The sequence below is a fragment of the Hypanus sabinus genome, chromosome 18 (genome assembly GCF_030144855.1).
Source record: "Hypanus sabinus isolate sHypSab1 chromosome 18, sHypSab1.hap1, whole genome shotgun sequence".
Lineage (NCBI taxonomy): Eukaryota > Metazoa > Chordata > Chondrichthyes > Myliobatiformes > Dasyatidae > Hypanus > Hypanus sabinus.
Window position 1 is genome coordinate 12152691 of NC_082723.1, and position 20496 is coordinate 12173186.

Here is a 20496-nt window from a genome sequence, read left to right on the forward strand (position 1 = left end):
TGTTTACCATATGTTCAATACTGAAAACACCAGGAACACTCAGCAGGGCAGGCTGGAAATGTGGAAAGACAAACATTCCAAGTGAAAGATCCTTTTAGAACGTTCTTGGATTGTCAGCAACTGAATTGCTGAAATGGACTCCAATGGAAATAGTGGTCTATGCAAGGATAAAGAATGTAAAGGGGTGTCTGCAGGAAGAGACATCAAGGTGGAAAGGTGGTGACAAGTGTTCCTTTAAGAACAAGTGCTAATGAGGAAGATTATGTGTGGTTAGCCCACTGCTCTACTCTCTCTACACCCATGGCTGTGTGGGTCGGCACAGCTCAAATCTATAAATTTGCTGACGATACATAATTGTTGGCAGAATTGTAGGAAAGAAGGATGAGCTCAGGGCATGGATCAACACCTGAATTTAAGATTATTAGCCATTAGTGAGACTTGCTTCTGGGGGTGCAGGACTGGCAGCTCAATATTCCAGGATTCATGACAAAGTGGGAGGGATTAAAGGAGCAAGGATGTTGTTACCAGTCAGAGAAAATGTCACGGCAGTGCTCTGTCAGGACAGGCTGGAGAACTCGTGTAAAGAGGCATTATGGTGGAACTGAGAAATAAGAAAGGTATGACTACGTGAATGGGCCTATATCACAGACGACTCAACAGTCTAGAGCGGGGGTCGGCAACCTGCGGCTCCCGAGCCATTTGTGGCTCTTTCACCTCTGTGCTGCGGCTCCCTGTGGCTTTGGGAAATAATTGGTCAGTATTTAATTAAAATGTATTTTATGTTAGTTTGTTAGCTTTTGAAATGTAATTCTAAATTTGAAGATTATGGTGATCTTGTACAATGTAAGTGTGGCGACACATTTTCTGACACATCCGAAACGGCTCTCAATTAGCCAGCATTCCGGCTAAGGGAGATTGCCTACGGGGGTTTGTGAGTACGTGTCTTTTGCAGCATCTGCGTCCATGGGGGCTGGGTTGAGGGAGGCTTAGAAGCAAGGCTGTTTAGTTCAAATAAAGTTATTCGACTGCAGTTTACTGACTGCCTGAACACACCGCTGCAACGTGTTTTTATCGCTATTAATATACGTCACCACTGCCAATACCTGACACCCGCCAGTGCGCGATTTCTTTAATTTTTCGATCCAAGGTAAGCCAACTATGGAGAATTCTAAAAAAAGAAAAGTGACTGAAGAAAACAGAACGTTTAATGATACGTGGACAGATTCATTTGCTTTCACTGTTGACGAGACTGGTTTACCGGTATGCTTAATATGCAATGAGAAACTAGCAAACAACAAAAAGTCAAATGTCGCAAGGCATTTCCAGAGTAAACACGCAGCCTTTGCTCAAAAATATCCGGATGGAGATGAGAGAAAAAAAGCCGTTTCGGAACTGATGCGGAAGGTTGATCTGAGCAAAAATCATTTCCAGAAATGGATGAAGTCAGGAAAATCAACGACATACGCCAGTTATATTGCCGCTCAGGAAATAGTCAGGTACGGGAAGCAGTTTACAGATGGTGAATATATAAAAGAATCTTTCATTAAGATTTCAGAACATCTATTCACGGACTTTAAAAACAAGAGTGAAATTGTGCAGAAAATCAGGGATATGCCCCTCTCTGCAAAGACTGTCAAAGACAGAACCATAAAAATGGCAGAAGACATCACAAGACAGCAAATTAAAGACATCAATTCAGCTGTGGCCTACTCGATTGCCTGTGACGAGTCTAAAGACAAAGGCGATATTGAACAAATAGCGTTGTTCTGCCGGTATGTAAACTCTGCCGGGCCACAGGAAGAACTGATTGAGTTGATACCTCTAAAAGACCAAACACGGGGGGAGGACATCTGTGAGGCTGTCTTGAATTGTTTAAGAGCCAAAGGAATAAAGACCACCCATCTGGTGTCAGTAGCTACTGATGGGGCTCCGAATATGACGGGAACGCACAAGGGATTTGTGGCTTTACTGCAGAAGTCGCTGGACAGAAAGCTGCTGACTTTTCACTGCATCTTGCACCAAGAGGCACTGTGCGCTCAAACATTTCCTCCGGAATGCACAGAAGTAATGGATGTTGTCATTCAGATTGTCAATAAAATAATGGCAAAAAGTTTAAATCACCGTCAATTCCGTTTGTTACTGGACGAGATGGAAAGCGCATATTCTGATCTCCTGCTGCACAACAAAGTCCGGTGGCTGTCCAAAGGGGAGGTGCTGAAACGCTTTGTCGCGTGTCTGGAAGAAGTGAAAACTTTCCTGGGCAGCAAAGGGCTCAACTTTCCTGAGCTGGAACAGCCAGAGTGGCTGGAAAAGCTACACTTCATGGTAGACATGACAGCGCACCTGAACACGCTGAACACAGCTCTTCAGGGGAAAGGACGCACAGCCCTGCACATGTTGGAGGATGTCTTGGCATTCGAGCGCAAGTTGACAGTGCTTGCCAGAGATTTACAGAAAGGCACTTTGTCTCACTTCCCCAATTTGAGAGAGTTCAAACAAGGTCACGACATGATAATTTCGGAGTATTTACATTCTGCAATCATCGCAATGCAAACATCGTTTGGGAAACGCTTCTGTGAGTTCAGAGAGGAAAAAAACACATTATCCTTCCCGGTCACTCCCTTAAGCATCGATCCTTCCCTACTGAATACGACTGCATTGGCAGGTGTGAGTCAACCTGATCTTGAGATGGAACTGGCCGACATAGCCGACAAAGACATATGGGTGTCCAAGTTTAGACGCTTGACAGCAGACCTTGAAGATGTTGCCCGTCAGAAGGCCGTTCTTGCTCAGAATCACAAATGGAGTGATATTGAAAACCTTCCAAATCCGGACCAACTTGTGTTTGAAACATGGAATGCTGTGCCCGACATTTATGTAAACATGAAAAAGTATGCGCTTGGAGTCCTGTCGATCTTTGGATCCACATATGTATGTGAGCAGGTGTTCTCCAACATGAACTTTATTAAAAACAAACATCGCGCATGCTTCACAGATGACAGCTTGCGATCCTGTGTAAAGATGAAGGTGACGTCATACAGCCCTGATGTGCAGACGCTGTGCGCTGAGGTCCAGGAGCAGAAATCCCATTAACCAAGTATGATAAATATTTTAATTGCCTATTATTTTATGTATATTCATATTTTTTCATTGTTCAGTGAAATAGTCCTTTTATTTTTCAGGCTGACAGCTGGCTGATGATATTTTTGGTTTGCTGCTGGCGGAAAATTTAAGTTCGGCGTTTTTCATAAATACAAGAAGGACTCAAATAGACATTGAGTATTTTACTTAAAAGTAACTTTCAACCCAACGTCTTTTTTTCGGAGTTCAAAATGTTTTTGTTGCATGCAGAAATGTAATTTCGTTTTCTCTGCAGGAGTTCATCAATTTCATAAATGCAACACATTATAGTTTGTTTATACATAGCATAAAGGCAAAAAAAACGTTGTATGCAGTGTTATTTCATTTTAAATGTCAAACGGGTTTTGCGGCTCCCAGTGTTTTCTTTTCTGTGGGAAACGGGTCCAAGTGGCTCTTTCAGTGGTAAAGGTTGCTGACCCCTGGTCTAGAGGAACAAATTTGTAAAGAGATTGCAGACTGTTGCAAGAAGTATAAAGTTGTTATAGTAGGTAATTTTAATTTTCCACATATAGAGTGGGAATCCCACATTGTAAAAGGACGAGATGGAATAGAGTTTGTCAAATGTGTTCAAGAAAGTTTCCATCATCAGTACATACAAGTCCCAATGAGAGAGCGTGCGGTACTGGATCTGCTATCAGCGAATGAGACCAGGCAGGTGACAGAAGTTTGTGTGGGGAAACACTTTGCATTCGTGACCACAATACCATTTGTTTCAAAGTAACAATGCAAAAAGATAGGTTCGGTCTATCGGTTGAGGTTCTAAATTGGAGAAAGGCCAAACTTGATGGTATCAGAAATGATCTGGCGAGTGTGGATTGAGACATAGGCTATTTTCAGGCAAAGAAATACTTGGAAAGTGCGAGGCTTTTAAAAGTGAAATTTAAAAATACAAATACAAAGTGCCTGGCAGAATGAAACACAGAGTTAACAAGTGTAGGGAACCTTGGTTTTCGAGAGATATTGAGGCCCTGGTTAAGAGAAAAAAGGAGATGCATAGCAGGTACAGGCAGATAGGAACAAATGAGGTGCTTGTGGAGTATAAGAAATGCATGAGAACACTTAAGAAAGAACGCTACACACACAAAATGCTGGTGGAACGCAGCAGGCCAGGCAACATCTATAGGAAGAAGCACTGTCAACGTTTTGGGCCGAGAAAGAAGACAAGAAGTTGCTCTAGCAGACAACATGAAGAGCACTCCGAAGAAATTCTACAGATATGTTAAGAACAAAAGGATTACAAGTGACGAATTTGGTCCTCTGGATTACCAGAATGGTACCTATGTATGGAGACCAAACAGATGGAGGAAATCTTAAATAACTTTTTGCATCTGTATTTACTCAAGAGATGGACACAGAGTCTATAGAAGTGAGGCAAAGCAGCATCAACCATGGACCCTTTACAGTTTACAGAGGAGGAGGTATTTCCTACCCTGAGGCAAATCAGGGTGGATAAATCCCTAGGGCCTGACAAGGTGTTCCCTTGGACCCTACAGGAGACAAATGCAGAAATTGCCAGGTCCCTGGCAGAGATATTTAAATCATCCGTAGTGACAGGAGAGGTTTCAGAGGATTGGAGGATAGCCATTGTTTAAAAAAGATTCTAAACATAAACCAGTAAATTATAGGCTGGTGAGTCTGACATCAGTTGTGGGAAAGTTATTGGAAGGTATTCTCATGGACCAGATGTATGAGGATTTGCATAGACATGGACTGATTAAGGATGGTCACCATGGCTTCATGTGTAGTAAACAATCGTATAGAGTTTTTCGAGGAAGTTACCAGGAAAGTGGTTGAAGGTAAGGCAGTGGATGTTATCCGCATGGACTTTAGTAAGGCATTTGACAAGGCTGTGCATGGGAGGTTGGTTAAAAAAGGTTCAGTTGGTGTTCAAGATGAGGTAGCAAATTCAATTAGACATTGGCATGTGGGAGAGAGTGGCAGTAGATGGTATCCTCTCTGACTGCTGACCTGTGACTAGTGGTGTGCCTCCAGGATCTGTGCTGGGTCCTTTGTTGTTTGTCATCAATATCAATGATTTGGATGATAATGTGGTCAACTGGATCGGCAAATTTGTGGATGACACCGAGTTTGGGGGTGTAGTGGACAGCGATGAAGGCTATCATGGCTTGCAGAGAGATCTGCATCAGCTGGAAGAACAGGCAGAAGAATAGCAGATGGAAGTTAATGCAGACAAGTGCAAGGTTTTGGACACAAATAGGACCAACCAGGGTAGGTCTTGCACTATGAACCGTAGGGCACTGAGAAATGTGGTAGAACAAAGGAATCTGGGAACACAAGTACATAATTCGTTGAAGGTGGCATCACAGGTCGATAGGGTCATAAAGAAAGCTTTTGGCACATTGGCCTTCATAAATCAATGTACTTGAGTACAAGAGATGGGATGTTCTGTTGAAGTTGTATAAGACATTGGTGAGGCCTAATTTGGAGTATTTGTTGCAGTTTTGGTCACCTACTGACAGGGAAAATGTAAAGAAGTTCGAAAGAGTACAGAGAAAATTTACAAGGATGTTGCCAGGACTGGAGGACCTGAGTTATAAGGGAAGATTGAATAAGTCAGGACTGTATTTCTTAGAACACAGAAGATTGAGAGGAAATTTGATAGAGGTATACAAAATTATGAGGTTTATAGATGGGGTTAATGCAAGCAGGCTTTTTCCACTGAGGCTGGGTGGGACTAATGTTTAACAGAAGTTTGGATAGGTGCATAGATGGTGGGGTATGGGTGTAGGCATTTTAAATAGTTTCAGCACGTACTAGATGGGCCAAAGGGCCTGTGTCTGTGCTGTACTTCTCTATGACTCTGATCTCAGATAGTGATGGAGAGGGCTTACAGAAGTGAGATATATCAACTTGTTGAGTGGTGTTGCAGCAACAACTTTGCTGTCATTGTCAGTATGGACTTCAGAAAGGGTAAGACAAGGAATACACACCCGTCCTCAAAGGGGGATTAGAAGTGGAAAGAATGAGCAATTTCAAGTTCATGGGTGTCACTATCTCTGAGGACTTAACCTGGAACCAACATATCAATGCAGCCATAAAGAAGGCATGACAGCAGCTATATTTCCATTAAGAGTTTCAGGAGATATGGATGTCACCAAAAACACAAGTTTTTTTTACAGATTTACTGTGGAGATCATTGTAACTGGCTGCATCACCATCTGGTATGGTGGGGAGAGGACCGACTGCACAAGGAAGTAAGCTGCAGAAAGCCAGCCCTATCGTGTAGTATCCAGGACACCTTCAAGGAGTAGTGCCTCAGAAAGGCAGCATCCATCACTGAGGACCCCCACCACGCCAGAAATGCCCTCTTCTCATTGCTTCTATCAGGAAGGAGGTACAGAAGCCTGAAGATACATACTAGATGACTCAGGAACAGCTTCTTCCCTTCTGCTATCAGATTTCTGTTCATTGAATTCTATTTGGTTCATCTCTATTGGTAGGGTCTGAAAGAGATATAACAATCTGGGCAGTATATTCATTTTAATAGACTCAATCCTTGAACTGAGACCGAAAAGAGGTTTTTTTTACATAAAGGCTGATAATTACGCCAAATCTTTTGGCATAATGATGCCCAAATGAAGCCATGAACATGACGTCAGTACATGACGATCAACATTTTATTCTTTATTTTGGCTGAAGTTCGAACTCATTGTCTTTCCAATCTGGAGCTCCATTTCTTTCCAATGCCATTTCTATTTCTAGGCTGACACACGAGTGCAGTGCTGAGAGACAGCTGAGGTGCCATCACCAAGATGAGAGATTAGTGTCACATCAGACCTCTGTGATGATATAAAGGACCACTGACATTAGCTTGAAAGAGAATGGTGTATTCATTCCTCATGTTTTATTTGTTATGTCTACCTCAACCAATAACACATGCTATCACCGTTATCTGTTTCTCCAAATCTACCTTATTTCCTTCAGTACAACAGTGACTACCTATCAACAATATTTCATCAGATGCAAAGTTGGCATATCCTGAGATCCGAGAATGCATGAGTTAAAGTTCTCCTTTTCTGTCTATTCAGATATTCACTTTGCATCAAACTGGTCTCTCATCTGAATCACAATTTAAAAATCTTGAAGTCCTGAACATTTGTTCTCTGGTTCTGTGTGAATAGAAATGCTAAAAAAAAGCATTGCATAATGCTTTTTTTTTTCTTTGCATGTATGTCAGCAATAACACTGACATTTTGTTGACCACTAACAAGTAGATTAATCTTTCAGACAAAAAAATGCTCCATTTTCTGATCTGATTTGTCTATTAAGTATTTCTAGGTTCATTTCTGAGAATTGTGCTTGTTGCAGTGAATAACTTTGACATTTAACCTACAAAAGGATTCCAAGGGACAAAATTGGTCCTCTGGAAGCCCATGTGTGAAGCGAAAACAGATGGGAGAGATTTAAATAATTTTTTTGCATCCGTATTTACTCGGGAGATGAATATAGAGTCTATAGAAGTGAGGCAAAGTGGTGTCAACTTCATGGATGCTGTACAGATGATGGAGGAGGTGCTTGTTATCCTGATGCAAATCAGGGTGGATAAATCCCTAGGGCCTGACAAGGTGTTCCCTTGGACCCTACAGGAGTCAAATGCAGGAATTGTCAGGGCCCTAGCAGAGATATTTAAATCATCCTTAGCAACAGGGGAAGTACCAGAGGATTGGATATTAGCCAATGTTGTTCCACTGTTTTAAAAAAAGCTGTAAACATAAACTAGTAAATTATAGGCTGGTGAGACTGACATTAGTTGTGACAAAATTATTGGAAGGTATTCTAAGGGACTGGATATATATTTGAGACCATAAGACACAGGAGCAGAATTAGGCCATTTGGCCCATCAAATCTGCTCTGCCATTCAATCATGGCTGATCCTTTATTTCACCACCTTCCCCCCTCAGCTCCACCTCGAGCCTTCTCCCCCTAACCTTTGATGCCATGGTCAATCAAGAATCTATCAATCTCTGCCTTAAATATGCTCAACAACCTGACCTCCACAGCTGCCTGTGGTAACAAATTCCACAAACTCATCACCCTCTGGCTTAAAGAAATAGAACCACAGAACACTACAGCACAGTACAGGCCCTTCAGCCCTCCATGTTGTGCCGACCCATATAATCCTTTAAAAAAAGTACTAAACCCACACTTACCCCATAACCCTCCATTTTTCTTTCATCCATGTGCCTGTCCAAGAGGCTCTTAAATACCCCTAATGTATTAGCCTCCTCCACCATCCCTGGCAAGTTATTCCAGGCACTCACAACCCTCTGTGTAAAAAAAAAACTTACCCCTGATGTCTCCCCTAAACTTCCCTCCCTTAATTTTGTACATATGCCCTCTGATGTTTGCTATTGGTGCCCTGGGAAACAGGTACTGACTATCCACCCTATCTATGCCTCTCATAATCTTGTAGACCTCTATCAAGTCCCCTCTCATTCTTCTACGCTCCAAAGAGAAAAGTCCCTGCTCTGCTAATCTTGCTTCATGTAACTTGTTCTCCAAACCAGGCAACATCCTGGTAAATCTCCTCTGCAACCTCTCCATAGCTTCCACATCCTTCCTATAATGAGGTGACCAGAATTGAACACAATACTCTAAGTGCGGTCTCACCAGAGATTTGTAGAGTTGCAACATGACCTCTCTACTCTTGACCTCAATCCCCCTGTTAATGAAGCCTAGCATCCCACAGGCTTTCTTAACTACCCTATCAACCTGTGCAGCGACCTTGAGGGATGTATGGATTTGAACCCCAAGGTTCCTTTGTTCATCCACACTCTTAAGTAACTGACCATTAATCCTGTACTCAGTCTTCTGGTTATATTTCTCCGCATATCTGTTAAAATGACTCCCCTTTATACTGAGGCTGTGCCCTCTTGTCCTAGATTCCCTTACCATGGGCAACATCCTTTCCACATCGACTCTGTCTAGGCTTTTCAACATACGAAAGATTTCAATGAGATTACCTCCCACCCCTCAAATCTTACGAAATTCCAGCAAGTATAGGCCCAAGGCCATTGAACGTTCCTCATTTGATAACTCCTTCATTCCCAGAATCATCCTTATGAACCTCCTCGGAACCCTCTCCAATACTAGCACATCTTTTCTTAGATAAAGAGCCCCAAACTGTTCATAATACTCAAGGTGAAACCTCACCAGTGCCTTGTAAAGACTCAGCATCATATCCTTGCTCTTATATTCTAGACCTCTTGAAATGAATGCTAACATTCCCTTAAGGAAACCATGCTGAATTTGTCCTTTCTTGTCCTGTGTCACCAAGTACTCCATAACATCATTCTTAACAATTGACTCCAACATCTTCCCAATGACTGAGGTCAGGCTAATGAGCCTATAATTTCCTTTCTGTTGCCTTCCTGCTTTCTTAAAGAGTGTAGTGACATTTGCAATTTCCAGTCCTGCGGAACCATGCCAGAGTCCAATGATTCTTGAAAGATCATTACTAATGCCTCCACCATCTCTACCTCTACCTCTTTCAGAACCTTGATGTTCATTTGGGTCTGGGCGATTTATGCACCTTTAGGTCTTACAGCTTTTTAAGCACCTTCTGTCTTGTAATAGTAACTGCACTCACTTCTCTTCCCTCACATCCTTCTACACCTGGCACACTGCTCATGTCTTCCATAGATGCAAAATAAGCATTTAGTTCATCTGCCATCTCTTTGACCCCTATTATTGTATCTCCGGCCTCATTTTCTAGTGGTCCTATATCCACTCTCATCACTCTTTATTTTTTGTATGTCGAAAGGCTTTTTCTATCCACCTTGATATAGTTTGCTATCTTGCTTTCATATTTCATCTTTTCCCTCTTTTAGTTGCTTTCTCGAGGTTTCTAAAAGCTTTCCAATCCTCTATCTTCCTGTTAATTTTTGCTTTGTTGTCTGCCCTCTCTTTTGCTTTAATATTAGCTTTGAATTCCCTTGTCATCCATGGTTGTACTATTTCGCTATTTGAGTATTTCTTTGTTTTTGGAAAACATCTATCAGAATCAGGTTTATTATCACCAGCATGTGATGTGAAATTTGTTACCAGCAGCAGTTCAATGCAATACAAAATCTAGCAGAGAGAAAAAAAATATATAATAATAAATAAACAAGTAAAATCAATTACATATATTGAATAGAATATATAGAATAGAAATTGAATAATTGAATATATTGAATACATTTTAAAATGTGCGAAAACAGAAATACTGTACGTTAAAAAAGTGAGGTAGTGTCCAAAGCTTCAAAGTCCATTTAGGAATCGGATGGCAGAGGGAAGGAAGCTGTTCCCAAATTGCTGAGTGTGTGCCTTCAGGCTTCTGTATCTCCTACCTGATGGTAACAGTGAGAAAAGTACATACCCTGGGTTCTGGAGGTCTTTAATACTGGATGCTTCCTTTCTGAGACACCACTTCCTAAAGATGTCCTGGGTACTTTGTACTGTTAATGAAGGCCATAGGCCTTCTTAACTACCCTATCAACCTGTGCAGTGACCTTGAGGGATGTATGGATTTGAACCCCAAGGTCCCTTTGTTCATCCACACTCTTAAGTAACTTTGTAGGCTAGTACCCAAGTCTAGATTTGAGCTGACTAGAGCTGACTAGATTTAGCCTCTGCAGCTTCTTTCAGTCCGATGCAGTAGCCCCTCCATACCAGACAATGATGTAGCCTATCAGAATTCTCTCCACATTACAACTATAGAAGTTTTTGAGCATATTTGTTGACATGCCAAATTGCTTCAAACTCCTAATAAAGTATAGCCATTGTCTTGCCTTCTTTATGACTACATCAATATGTTGGGACCAGGTTAGATCCTCAGAGATCTTGACACCCAGGAACTTGAAGCTGCTCACTCTCTCCACTTCTGATCCCTCCATGAGGATTGGTATGTGTTCCTTTGACTTACCCTTCCAGAAGTCCACAATCAGCTCTTTCGTCTTACTGACGTTGAATGCCAGGTTGTTACTGTGGCAGAGTATTGTGGCAGAGTACTGTGGATTTCATTCTCCAACATTGATCTTGTTCAGGTCTGTTACATTGCAACTTCTTTATTTTTGGTGTTATGAAAAATCTCAAGTTATTCTTCCAGGTGAATTCCCTCCACAGACCTGAGCTTGAAGTAGTCAAATGTGTTCTGCATATGTTTAACCAAACATCTTCTGTCAATTTTATGTTGGCTTCTCCTCTCCCATTTGATTGAACATACATTGTGGAGAGACCCCTGTTAAATTGTAAAATCGAGTAAATCCTGGTTAACAGTTTCCTTTTAATATTACCTTTATACACATCAATGAATATATTAATCAGAATTAACCATTTCTCTCCAATAGTTTTAATATTATTATTAAAATATTGTCTTAGTTGAAGGTATCTAAAGAAGTCTTGTTTCTCTAAGTGATACGCTTCTGTGAGTTGTTGAAAGGACTCAGACCCTTAATGGAGGATATTGTACAGTACAAGGTGACTCCCTTACTTGTCCAATGTGTAAACTTTTATTTACTCCACTCTGTGCTGTTCCTGTCGCTGATTGGGTTGCTGAAATGACACTGAATGTCCATGAAGCTCTCCTTTTAAATAAGTGCTGCCAACCTGCGAGAAGCCTGCTCTCTGCACTGCTCCTGCCACTTTGGATAGACGTGGACTGATTAAGGATAGTCAGCATGGCTTTGTGTGTAGTAGGTCATGTCTAACTAATCATAGAGTTTTTTGAGGAAGTTACCAGGAAAGTGGATGAAGGCAAGGCAGTAGATGTTGTCTACATGGACTTTAGCGAAGTATTTGACAAGGTCCCACATGGGAGGTTGATCAAAAAGGTTAAGTCCCTTGGCATTTAAGATGAGGTAGTAAATTGGATTAGGCATTATCATGTGGGAGATGCCAGAGAGTGGTGGTAGGGGGTTGCCTCTCTGACTGGAGGCCTCTGACTAGTGAAGTGCCACAGGAACTTTGTTGTTTGTCATCTAGATCAATGATGTGGATGATAATGTGGTCAGCTGGATCAGCAAATTTGTGGATGACACCGAGATTGGGGGTGTAGTGGACAGTGAGGAAGACTGTTGTGTCTTGCAGAGGGATCTGCATCAGCTGGAAAAATGAGCTGAAAAATGGCAGATGGAATTTAATGCACACAAGTGCAAGGTTTTGCATTTCAGTAAGGTAGGTCTTACACAGTGAACAGTAGAGCACTGAGGAGTGTGGTAGAACAAAGGGATCTGGGATTACAGGTCCATAATTAGTTGAAAGTGGTGTCACAATAGACAATAGACAGTAGGTGCAGGAGTAGGCCATTCAGCCTTTCTAGCCAGCACCGCCATTCACTGTGATCATGGCTGATCATACACAATCAGTACCCCGTTCCTGCCCTCTCCCCATATCCCTTGACCCCGCTATCTATAAGAGCTCTATCTAACTCTCTCTTGAATGCATCCAGAGACTTGGCCTCCACTGCCTTCTGGGGAAGAGCATTCCACATATCCACCACTCTCTGGGTGAAAAAGTTTTTCCGCATCTCTGTTCTAAATGGCCTACCCCTTATTCTTAAACTGTGGCCTGTAGTTCTGGACTCACCCATCAGCGAAAACATGCTTCCTGCCTCCAGCATGTCCAATCCCTTAATAATCTTATATGTTTCAGTCAAATCCCTTCTCATCCTTCTAAATTCCAGTGTATACAAGCCCAGTCGCTCCAATCTTTCAACATATGACAGTCCCGCCATTCCGGGAATTAAACTTGTGAACCTACGCTGCACTTCCTCAATAGCAAGAATGTCCTTCCTCAAATTTGGAGACCAAAACTGCACACAATACTCCAGGTGGGGTCTCACCAGGGCCCTGTACAGCTGCAGAAGGACCACTTTACTCCTATACTCAATTCCACTTGTTATAAAGGCCAGCATGCCATTGGCTTTCTTCACTGTCTGCTGTACCTGCAAGCTTGCTTTCATTGACTGATGTACAAGAACACCTAGATCTCGTTGTACATCCCCTTTTCCTAACTTGACTCCATTTAGATAGTAATCTGCCTTCCTGTTCTTGCCACCAAAGTGGATAACCTCACATTTATCCACATTAAACTGCATCTGCCATACATTTGCCCACTCACCCAACCTGTCTAAGTCACCCTGCATTCTCATAACATCCTCCTGACATTTCACACTGCCACCCAGCTTTGTGTCATCGGCAAATTTGCTAATGTTACTTCTAATCCCTTCATCTAAATCATTAATGTATACTGCAAACAACTGCGGTCCCAGCATCGAACCTTGCGGTACCCCACTGGTCACAGCCTGCCATTCCGAAAGGGACCTGTTAATCACTACTCTTTGTTTCCTGTCAACCAGCCAATTTTTAATCCATGTCAGTACTCTGCCCCCAATACCATGTGCCCTAATTATGCCCACTAATCTCCTATGTGGGACTTTATCAAAAGCTTTCTGGAAGTCCAGGTACACTACATCCACTGGCTATCACAGATAGATAGGGTCATAGATAAAGCTTTTGGCACATTGGCCTTCATAAATCAATGTATGTTATGTTGAAGTTGTGATTCAACTTATAGATTATAGGTTATAGATTGGGTTAATGCAAGCAAACTTTTTCCACTGGGACAACAACCAAGGTCATGGTTTGAGGGTGAAAGGTGAAAAGTTAGAGGGGAACATTAGGGGAAATTTCTTCCCTCAGAGTGTCATGACAGGGTGGAATGAGCTGCCAGCAGAATTAGTGCATGCAAGCTCGATTTCAATGCTTATGAGAAGTTTGGATAGGTACTGATGCACCATCAATAACTCTCGGATGGTACATGGATGGTAGGGGTATGGAGGACTATGCTCACTGTGCAGTTTGATGGGACTAGGCATGTTTGTGTGCTGTAATTCTCTATTACTCTACTTTGTACTGATTATAGATTACTGTGCAAAGAGCTAGGGTACATATTTGCTGAATTAGTGTAAGTGTGTTAGTTGGGCCATGATACAGGACGCCAACTGATAATCAGGATTTATAATCTTTGACTATTGCTGAACAACATTCTGGCTTTCAGATATGAAAACTGCTGTGTGTGCTATTCTCGTGTAGACTGAGGGTTTAATAAGAATGATTATCACTGTCTTACGTGACACAAAATTTGCTATTTTGTGTTAGCAGTACAGTGCAAAGACAAAATTATTACAAATTATAAAAAAAAAGTACAATAAAAGTAATAAGATAGTATTATTATATAAATTGTATTGTTGTCATGGGATCAGGAACAGTTATTATGCTACAACCATCAGTCTCCTGAACTGACATAGATAACTTCATTCACCACTACTCTGAACTAATGCTACAACCTATAGACTCACTGTCAATGATCTTTTACAATTCATGTTCCCAGTTTATTTATTTGCACATTGATTTGCACAAGTCTTTGCTTGTGTCTAGTTTTTCATAAAATTATGTTGTATTTTTTCTTGGAACTGTCTGCAGGAAAATGATTCTCAAAGTAGTATGTGGTGACACATACATACTTTGATAATAAATTTAACTTTAAACTTTGGACTCGTGGACTATTCAGAAATCTGACTGAGGGGAAGAAGCTGCTCTTGAAATATTGAAAATGACTCTTCAGTTTCCTGTGCCACCTCCTGACAGTAGTACTGAAAAAATGGTAAGGGTTCTTAATGATGGATACCAATTTATTGGAACCTCGTGAAGATAACTTTATTGGTGGGCACAGTTGTGCCTGTGATGGAGTTGGCTGAGCTTACATCCCTTTGCATCTCTTGCATTCCTGCACATTGGAACCTCTATACCAGGCTATGATACAACCAGTCAGAATGGTCTCTGACATCTGTCAGAATTTTCAAGAGTCTTTGGTGACAAATCATTCCAAGCTCCTAATGAGGTAGAGCTGGCCGCAGACATTCTATGTGATTGCATCAGTGTGTTGGGCCCAGGACAGATCCTCAATGATGTTGACATTGAAGAACGTAAAGCTACTGTAATGCCCTGGTTAAGATTTTCATTGCTGTGCTGTAGGTATTTCATTATTAGCTTTTTTTCTGAAAAAGCAGTGTGCCATGCTGGAAAGTGTGTTTTGACTTCATCTAAGGACATATATAGTCCAACTTAGGGATATGAGTCAGCCAATCAGGATTGTGGGGAAGAGTTTTCTGAGGAGAGCAGTCTGGTTCGAGGGGTCTTTTTGGTGGGAGCTGCGGAGAGGACAAGAGGGAAGACGGCTGAGGATGCCATGCCTGTTGCATAAGGTGCTTTGTGGAGATGAATGGCTTCAAGGAAGAAGGGCCAACAGTCCTGAAAGAGTGCCCGTTTGTTGGAGATGGATTTTGAGTGAGGTTCAGAATGCAGTGTGTGCTTTTATGCAGGCCATGGGTCCAGTGTGTGAGTTAAAGATGACTCCAGTATGAGCTTCAACCTCTTGTGCACATTTGGACCTGGTTAACTGTAATGGGCCCTTTTATTTCATTTTTCCTTTTCTTTTTCCTACTAACTGTTCAATAAAGTTGAAATTTGTAAATATACTTTCTTTATAACTTTATTGGGTGTACAATGTTATTTCTTGCCGACCGACAATTATGTATGGACAGTATTCCTCAAATCGAGGTTTCTTTAATTGGAACATCATGGTGTTCCTGTTTGTTCGAACCCCAAATCATACCAGCCCCAGACACCTATTGTTTATGAAGGATGGCCTTCTCTCCGCTGAGTCCTGTAGTTGTTAGCAGGGCTGGCAACATGCCAAGTTTCTATACAAGCCCAGTGAGGGGGCTTCACCTCTAACCTTCTCCCCAGCTGACCTCTCAGAAAGGACTGGTGGGTGTTCTCCTGACTTGCCTGTTCTGAAGCCCACAGTCAATTCCTTGGTCTTGCTGATGTTGAGTGTGAAGTTGTTGTTGTGATACCACTCAACCAGCTGATCTATCCCACTCCTGTACCCTCATCACCATCTGAGATTTCTCCAGCTGAAAATCTATGTGTGATTTGAGCTGTGTTTTGCCACATATTCATCACTGTAGAGAGTAGTAGAGCAGCATCCTTGAGATGGGCAAGTGTTGCCTGTTAGTTAGGAAGAGATGTTATTACTGATCCATACTGACTGTGGTCTCCAGATGAGGAAGCTGAGGATACAGTTGTAGAGGGAGATACAGAGGTTCAGGTTTAAACGTTTAGTGTTTAATACAAAAGCAGGGGTTCCCAACCTGGGGTCCACAGACCCCTTGGTTAATGACAGGAGTCCGTGGTTTCAAAAAAAAGATTGGGAAGCTCTGTACTAAAGGGATGATGGTGTTAAATGCCTGGTATGGACTTTATTGGTGTTTAGGTGTTCCAAAGGAGAGTAGAAAGCCAAGAAGGTTGCATCTTCTGTAGACTTGTTGCACTGATAAGCAAAGTGCAGCAGGTCCAAATCCTTGCTGAAGCAGGACTTAATTTTGGCCATGACCACTCTATTGAAGCACTTCATTACAGTAGAAGTGAGTGGCTATTGGTTCATAATTTAGCAAAACCTAACAAATGGTGAAAGGCCTTGATAGACTGGATACAGAAAGGATGTTTCCTGTGGTGAGAGGACCAGAGAACACAGCCTCGGAATAGAGGGGTGTCCTTTTAGAACGGAATTGAGGAGGAATTTCTTTAGTCAGAGGGTGGTAAATCTATGGAATTCATTGGTATAAGTGGCCTTGGAGGCCTAGGCTTTACAAATATTTAAGGCCGAGGTTGATAGATTCTTGATTGTTTCAGGGCGTGAAGGGATATGGGGAGAAGGCAGGAGATTGGGGCTGAGAGGAAAAATGGATCAGACATGATGAAAAGGTGGAGCAGACTCAATGGCCAAATGGCCTAATTCTGCTACCATATCTTTGGGCCATAATCATAGAGGCAGCTCAGTGCCTTTCTTGGGCACCAATATGATTGCTAACCTTTTGAAGCAGGAGGAAACCAGAATGCAGCAGTGAAAAGTTGAAGATATCCTTGAACACTCCAGCCTGTTGGTCAGTTCTCAGCATCTGGCCATGGACACTGTTGGGATCCAACGCCCTCTTAAAAGATGTTCTGACATCTGACTCCAAGGCAGAGGTTGCAGGGCTGCTGAATGTTGTAGGGATTTGCATTGGTGTCTTTTATTCTTCCCTTTTAATGTGCACATAAAAGGCTTTCACTTCAACTCAACGAAGTGTGAGCTCAAAGATTTGAAGCATCATTGCCATTTACAGCTAGAGGAAGTAATGACATGCAAACCATGTCACATCTGGTGTGCATCCAGTAGTGTCTGTAATTTCACATGGAATTGCCTTTTCACTCTCACTTACCTTACTTGCAGTGAGGTCCAATTATTGCTCACACTAAGTTGGTTCACAAAAATGATAGAGAATTTTCATCCTGAACTCCTTTTGGTAACAATAGTCCTTCAAAGTAGGAAATTCTAGGATCCTCACCAAGTAAGAGTAAGGGCAGAGAAAAAGAACTTGCCTTGTATACAACCTAAAATCCTTACTCTTCGTAGACATTCATGCAACCGAGAGAGAGAGAAAAAACCCCCAAAGAAGGAATGATAGAAAGCATTAGCTCCACCCCCTCCCATGCACAAGCAGGAGCAAAGCATCAACTTTCCCCTTCCCCTTTGTCCAGCAAAAAGCTTCAGTTTCCACTGTGCAAGCAGTAGTGAGATGCCAAAGACCATGATCCATCAAAAACTACTGTTCATCCAAACACCTCGACATCTCAACAAGCCCTCCCTTTCACTACAAGGGAGAGAGCAAAATATCAATCCTGCAATGGTGAGAGGGGAGGCCAACAACTCACTGTTTTGATGTTGCAGTCTGCACCCTCGCTTATTTCAAGTCCCCACCCCTCTACTCAAAAATCGTTACTGATTAATGAACCCACAAGGTCAGTAAGGTGAAGATAGCGGAGGCTCTGTTGGCGTTTGTGTAGAGAAGGGAGCTGCTGTCAAAGTAATCTTAACAAATATTTGACATGTGACATTTTGATTTGATTTCATCAACCTCTTATATCTTCCACGTTGCAAAGGAGTACGAGCCTATGGAATTCCTCCAAAGGACATCTGAGGCTCACATTTGGTGCGAGTGTGGCAGTCCTAACTACCGGAGTAACACAATAGTTCACACTGGAATAACAACATTCTTTCCTGATCCATGTACTTGCTGTCTTTGTCTTGATCTTGAGCCATGGAAGTATAGCAAGCTGTGAGCAGTTGATTGGTTACCTTCAGGAAAGGTCAGGAGGTGATTGATTGCTTTATTTTCAACTATTAAGCAGCCCAGAGTCAACTGAACACACAAGATAATGCTCTTCATTTTTCTAAGGACAGAGTGTATAATCAACTTTTCAAACAGCAACATAAATCTGGAGTGGCCATTTCATTTTATGGAGCCAAATGGCCTCATTGCTTCTATGATAATATTCATGAGGCTGAAAAGCTGAAGCTGTGCGATGCCTGAGGATATTCCTATGTTGCTTAAACAATGCTCAGTTACTCTCACATACACCCCCCCCCTTGGAAATTTTGATATTTTCTTCTTTTACAACATTGAATTACAGTGGATTTAATTTGGCTGTTTTGACACTGATCAACAGAAAAGTCTCCCACGGGAGTATTGGTCCTTCCTTCTTGAAGACATTAATCTGCACAAAGCACCTTGTGCAACAGAGACAGCATCCTCAGCCATCTTCCTCCCTGTCTTCTCCTAGTTCCTGCCAAAAAAGAAAGATCTCGACCAACACCAGTCTCCATCAAGACCTCTCTGCCAACCATTCTCTTGAACCTTCTCCCATTCCCAACATCCTGAATGGCTGACACCACATCCCTAAGTTGAACAAAGTTATCGCAGTTCAAACCCAAACAGGCTGAAAGCAGAACAGACTGCCCTTACAGAACTGCTACAATGAAGTACCTACAGCATATCAGTAAAATTCTTAACTAGGGTGTCACACCTTCTCGCATGGTCACTCAGTTTTTGAGGACAGCCTGCTCTAGGCAGAGTTACAGCTGTGCCATATTCTTTCCATTTCTTGACGATTGACTTAACTGTACTCCAAGGGATATTCAGTGACTTGGAGATTTTCTTGTATCCATCTCGTAACTTGTGTTTTTCAATAAACCTTTTGCAGAGTTGCTTGGAGTGTTCTTTTGTCTTCATGGTGAAGTTTTTGCCAGGACACTGACTCACCAGCAGTTGGATCTTCTTCTTCTTCTTCTTTTTGAGTTTTTACAACAGTTGGGATCCACACTATTGCATTACTGCCCTCTTCAGGATTTACTGTCCCTCATTGTCCATTCATTTGACTGCCTAAAGTCGTCTGTCCAGTCCCGTTACCCTTAAAAAACTAAACAACCATTTCCTCCCCGATTACTCTCCCCACATTCCAATAAACCTTTAACACTGTTCTCTACCAGTCCTATTTTGCGTAATTGTTGTAGCACTTGTTGTCTTTCCTGTGCAAATTTCCTGCATGAAATAAGGACATGCTCTACTCTTCCACTCTCCTGACATAGATCGCAAAAACCTGTTGGATGTTTATTTATGATGGCCAGAGTACCATTAAGGTTGCTGTGCCCAATTCTCAGTCTACTTATAATTACTTGCTCCTTTCGCTTTACTCCCCTACTCCTTCCCATATCTACTCTTATGAATTGAATGTAAATGTCTTCCTTTTATTGCTCTATCCCAATACTGCTGCCACTGTTGATTTATCCTTCTCCACACTATGCTCTTCCCCTCTGATTTTGATAGTTTAGTAATGACCTCTACAGATCCTTTTTTGACTGCTGCTTTTGCAGCTTATCTGCTGTCTCATTTCCCATAATACCCGAATGTGCTGGAACCCACATGAATGCGATATTTTTGCCTTGTCCAGCCAGTCCTGAATTTACAAACAGGATTTCATAAAGCAGATCCTGGTGTCCTCTAGCTGTACCCGCCTTAATGCTTGCAAGAGCCGATACAGAATCGCTACATATCACAATATTATTACAATCAACTTGCTCACTCCATTCTAGTGCTAACAAGCAAACATTTCAACTGCATAAACACTCAAGCGATCCGGCGTTCTCTTGCTAATTTCCACTTGATAACTTGGCACAACAATTGCAGACCCTGTTGCGCCTGTTTCTGGATCCTATGATCCATCCATAAAAATCTGTACGTCTTTATATTTACATTCCCTATACCTATGATATTCACTGAGTATATCAGCTGTTTTATTACTGCATTTAATCTTAAGCAAATCCGAATCTACAGAGGGATTTTCTAATACCCAGAAAGGTCTGACAGGCTGCACCACACTTGGACAAAACTCTTTATCATATACACCC

The 20496-nt window shown here is 41.9% G+C and overlaps 1 protein-coding gene across 1 annotated transcript in view; it reads left to right on the plus strand.

Annotated features, from left to right (window-relative positions):
• Positions 1 to 2227: 2227 nt before the first annotated feature.
• LOC132407323 (general transcription factor II-I repeat domain-containing protein 2-like) overlaps positions 2228 to 20496 on the plus strand; it is a 29441-nt gene continuing 11172 nt past the window's right edge. The window contains exon 1 of the mRNA XM_059993665.1: positions 2228 to 3097. Within this exon, the coding sequence (XP_059849648.1) occupies positions 2323 to 3093 (771 nt within the window). The 5' untranslated portion in view covers positions 2228 to 2322 and the 3' untranslated portion in view covers positions 3094 to 3097. The remainder of the gene's footprint in view (positions 3098 to 20496) is intronic.